Source organism: Engraulis encrasicolus, chromosome 8 (genome assembly GCF_034702125.1).
Source record: "Engraulis encrasicolus isolate BLACKSEA-1 chromosome 8, IST_EnEncr_1.0, whole genome shotgun sequence".
Classification (NCBI taxonomy): Eukaryota; Metazoa; Chordata; class Actinopteri; order Clupeiformes; family Engraulidae; genus Engraulis; species Engraulis encrasicolus.
This window is the reverse complement of record NC_085864.1, coordinates 2,838,828-2,843,827: the sequence shown is the minus strand read 5'-3', so window position 1 is coordinate 2,843,827 and position 5,000 is coordinate 2,838,828. Positions and strand designations below refer to the sequence as shown.

At 47.4% G+C, this 5,000-nt stretch overlaps 1 protein-coding gene across 3 annotated transcripts in view; it reads left to right on the top strand.

Annotated features, from left to right (window-relative positions):
* gbe1b (glucan (1,4-alpha-), branching enzyme 1b) overlaps positions 1–5,000 on the top strand; it is a 228,502-nt gene that overhangs the window by 71,221 nt on the left and 152,281 nt on the right. For all 3 annotated transcript variants that reach the window (XM_063204808.1, XM_063204809.1, XM_063204810.1), the window contains exon 6: positions 1,605–1,695. In XM_063204808.1, coding sequence (XP_063060878.1) covers positions 1,605–1,695 — 91 coding nt within the window. The remainder of the gene's footprint in view (positions 1–1,604; positions 1,696–5,000) is intronic.

Below are 5,000 nucleotides of genomic sequence, written 5' to 3'. Positions count from 1 at the left end.
TGTACATGGTCCCAATAAACTGAATTGAATTGAATTTAATTGAAAAAGTCTAGTCTCTCACTTAGTCTCTTGCTCTGTCTCCCCTCTGACATATCCAGGGTATTCAGTTGATGGGTTCTTTTTATCCTATTTAGTTCTTATGTGCACTCCATGCTCTCTAAACGATCCGTCTTGTGTCCCCAATCCCTAACCCTGACCCCTCAGTAAAGAAATGTTTTTGAGAAATACCTTTTCCACTTTGTTGATTGGCTAAAGACTGCTACCAGTGCCAGTTGTGCCCACACCAAAACAATTCCTAATCCTTACCTGTCAGTAAGAAATGTTTTTTGAGAAAAAAAGACTTGCGGGTGCTGTGGAAATATTGAGAAAGCACTTCTGTGGGCCCACCACGGGGACACTTCCTTGACCCCGTCACAGAATTTTGGCCAATTCTGTGAAACCGCCACAGATTTTGTGTCACAATGGTCCATATGTCGATATAGTATACAGTCTAAGGTCTATAAACCCTCTGTCTTGTGTCCACTGTGACACAGGGGACAACTGCATTCAGCTGATGGCTTATTTACCTCCTCTCCTCTCCTCTCCTCTCCTCCTCTCCTCTTCTCTTATACAGAGTCTGTAACCTTAAGAGTATATGGTCTTAAGTCTACAGCCTCCTACTCAGTCTTACTCTGTCTCCCCATATCCAGGGTATTCAGTGGATGGAAACTTTATATTTTATTTGCTTCTTATATGCAGTCTTTGGTCTCTAAACCATCTGCCTTGTGTTCCCTTTGATACATCCACAGTACAACTGCATCCAGCCAGTGGTTGCTGCATATCACAGATATCTTGTATAGTATGGTCTATAAATCTTCTGTCTTGTGTCCATTCTGACACATCCAGGGTACAACTGCATTCAGCTGATGGCTTAGGTTGGCAGTCATGGCTAAGCACTTAGGGTGCCAGACTTGTAGCCCAATGGTTGCCGGTTCGACTCAAAACATGCCAGGTTGGTAGGGGGAATTATCAACCACCGCTCTCCCCCATCCTATTCCATGACTGAGGTAACCTGAGCATGGTACCACCCTCCCTCCTTGCATGGATGAGGCATGAATGCAATTTCCTTTTGTGCTGCGGAGTGCTGTGTCACAATGACAATGGGAGTTGGAGTTTCCCAGTTGGGTTTCTTTACCTCCTCTCCCCTTCTCTTAGGGGCCGTTTTGTACACACGCGGGTATTTTGATAGACAAAGACCTTTCACTTCGTTTGTGCCTTTTATCTACACTCAAACGGGGTTTTTCCCCTAAAAAAGAATCATCATAAAAACTCAAGCAAAAGTGAAGATTTTTTTTAAAACCGCAATTAGCGTTTTTATGAAAACAGAGAAAAACGGAATGTCATTCACCGTGCACAGGTTTCAAAGTATTTATGAAAGCTCTCGGCAGCATATTTATGCAGCTTTGCCGGTGGTGTGAACAAAAATATTTTGGTTAACGTAGGGTATTTATCAAAATACCCAGGTATGTATTAACTTATAAATAGGTGGCTTATAAAGAGCCCATGGCATAAAGAGTCCATGGCCTAAACTGCTGTCTGTCTGGTCTCCCCTCTGACCCATCCAGGGTACAACTGCATCCAGCTGATGGCCATCATGGAGCATGCCTACTACGCCAGCTTTGGATACCAGATCACCAGCTTCTTTGCTGCGTCCAGGTAAATACTAGCCTCTATGTCTATTGTGTTGTCCAATGGATGTGTTAATGACGTTTTAGTTGTAGCACACATACATACAGCACACATTTATGAATGAAATAAAGGACATAGGTTTTAGGTTTTGTTGAGGGGGGGGGCGTCCCAAGCCTTTGGGACCTCAGGCCGGACCTGAAACCCGGGTCTCTAGTGTAACCCTACAGTACCTTATGTGTTTGAGCCACACGTAAGGCCAGAAAAACGAAATCTTCAAAATCTAAATCAAGCCAATCCATAGACTTTATACTTCCCCTTGTTTGTCCTCATGTGTGTGCACTTGCTGTTTTTATTGCTGATTTAATGTTTATCTGGCCTCGTCGATGTGGAAGTCGAATAATGCCACGGCTGCATTGCAACTACAGTACTTTAGCACAACTGCCTCTTTATTTATTCTCTTTTTTAAGTGTTTGCAATATTTATTGTTTTGTGTAATGAGTCCTGGTGGTTTTTATACGGGTCATAAACTGATATCCCCCCACCCCCCCTTCCACTCTGTTTGGATAATTTACCAAGTCTCCCTCGGAGTGTACTGTAAGTGTAATGTAATGTGTTTTTTTCCATTCATTTTTTTTCTAATCAATAGTTGTAAATAGTATTGTTTGCCTGGCTGGAGTGTAATATGAAGTGTCAGAGGAGGGTGGGAGAGCAGGGGAGCGGGGAGAGCGGAGACCACACCGCAAGCGAAAGGGGGCCCTAAATCAAGTGGAGGAATTCTGACACCAGCGATAATCTTCCTGTAAACACATTTGCAGTTAATCCCACTGGGGAAAAAGAAAGGGTGTGGTGGCGAGGGAGGGAGGGAGAGGAGGAAGAGGAGGAAGAGAGAGGACGAGGGGGTCGAGTTGGGAGAGAAAGAGAGAAGCAGAGAATAATGTGTGTGTGTGAGTGAGAGAGAGAGAGAGAGAGAGAGAGAGAGAGAGAGAGAGAGAGAGAGAGAGAGAGAGAGAGAGAGAGAGAGAGAGAGAGAGAGAGAGAGAGAGAGAGAGAGAGAGAGAGAGAGAGAGAGAGTAGTTTGGTGAAAAAGAAAAATGGTGGGATGGTGGTGGAGGGAGGGAAGGAGAGAGAAGGGCAAGGGTGAGATGGAGGATGAGCAAGAATGAGGGGAAAAGAGGGAAGCGGAGGATGAAGATTGTGTGTGTGTTTGTGAGTGCACATGTGTGTGTGTGTGTGTGTGTGTGTGTGTGTGTGTGTGTGTGTGTGTGTGTGTGTGTGTGTGTGTGTGTGTGTGTGTGTGTGTGTGTGTGTGTGTGTGTGTGTGTGTGTGTGTGTGTGTGTGTGTGTGTACGAGAGCAGAGGGTTAAGGAAGAAGAGGCGTTTGGGAAGGGTAAGCCCCAGTTTGCTACTACCCCCACCCACCACACACGCACACGCACACACACACACACACACACACACACACACACACACACACACACACACACACACACACACACACACACACACACACACACACACACACACACACACACACACACACACACTCACCCTCACCCTCACCCTCACCCTCTCCTCCCCCATGCCCTTTTTATTCATCAGCCCCATTCCATAAGTCACCCTATCCGTCCGGGGGAGCGCAGCAGGAGGCAAGAGGTAGCGGGAGCGAGTGCATTGCCCATAGCCTATAGCCTATAGCCTTATAGCCTACAGCCTACAGCACAGCCCAGCCCCCCCCAGCGTAATATATACAGGGTAATTTCATCCATGATTGATCTTACATACTCATTTAAAACCTGGAGAGTGGCCTGAATTCCAGGAAGCAGCATGGCGCGTGCAGGCGACCTGCGAAGCGATGCGCAATTGGGGGTCTGTGTGTGTGTGCGCGTGTGTGGATGTGTGTGTGCGTGCGTGTGTTCGTGTGTGCGTGCATGTATGTGTGTGTGTGTGTGTGTGTGTGTGTGTGTGTGTGTGTGTGTGTGTGTGTGTGGGTGCGTGTGTGGGTGTGTGGGTGTGTTGGTGTGTGTCTGTGTGTGTGTGTGTGTGTGTGTGTGTGCGCATGTGTGCGTGTGTCTGCACAGAGCAAAGGTTATATTGTCAGCAGCTTGTGTTTGCTGAGGGTGTATGAAGATCTAATGATACGCGGAGTGACAGTTGATACCGTACGTACGGCTCGGAAGCAGTAACAGGAGAAGAACCCCGAAAGGCCTGCAATGACACACTGGATTCTCTATGTCTCTTTGTGTCTTTCTTTATCCATGCTCTCTCTCTCTCTCTCTCTCTCTCTCTCTCTCTCTCTCTCTCTCTCTCTCTCTCTCTCTCTCTCTCTCCCTCTCTCTCTCTCTTTCCACCTCTCTCCATCTATTTTTATCCACGTTACTCACACTTACTTCACCTCTTTCCTCCTATTTCGCCCTATTCCTTTTTCTCCTTTTCCTCTTTCTCTCCTCTCTTTTTTTCCTCTTGCCTCTGCTTCTCTCTCCTCTCACCTTCTCTATTTGCCCCTCTCGCTACATCCCTCCTCTCTTTGCCGTCTCTCAGCTCTCTCTGTCTTTCTCTGTCTCTCTCTGGTTTTCTCACAGTTTCTCTCTTTCTACCTCTCTCCATCTGTTTTTATCCGTCTAGCTCACACACCTTTCCTCCTTTCCTTTTCCCCTTTCCCCCCCTTCTCATTTTCCTCTTTCTCTCCTCTCTTTCTTTTTCTTTTCTCTCTCTCCCCATTTTTCTCCTTCCCACCATCCCTTTCTCCCTCTCTGTTTTCCCCTCTCACTACAGCTCTCCCTCTCCTTCTCCTCCCTGTTCTCCCCTCTCTCTCTCTCTCTCTCTCTCTCTCTCTCTCTCTCTCTCTCTCTCTCTCTCTCTCCTCTCTCTCTCTCTCTCTCTCTCTCCCTCTCTCTCTCTCTCTCTCTCTCTCTCTCTCCCTCTCTCTCTGACGCTGCATGCGAGTAGGGCAGGGGTATGCAGGGGGGTGAATTGAGTGCAGCCTGGCTCCTGACCCTCGTCTTGATTTAAAGCCGTGAGTGTGAATGCGAGGTGCTATAGCGCCAGGCCTGCCCGGCGCAGCTTAGCCTGGGCTGCCGCTAAGATGAATTGGTTGCTCCGAGGTGTTTGATTGTTTAGGAGTGTGTTTGCAGGACACGCAGTATGAAGAGAGTTAGGTGTGTGTGTGTGTGTGTGTGTGTGTGTGTGTGTGTGTGTGTGTGTGTGTGTGTGTGTGTGTGTGTGTGTGTGTGTGTGTGTGTGTGTGTGTGTGTGTGTGTGTGTGTGTGTGTGTGTGTGTGTGTGTGTGTGAATGAGGGAGAAGGTGTGTGTGTGTGTGTGTGTGTGTGTGTGTG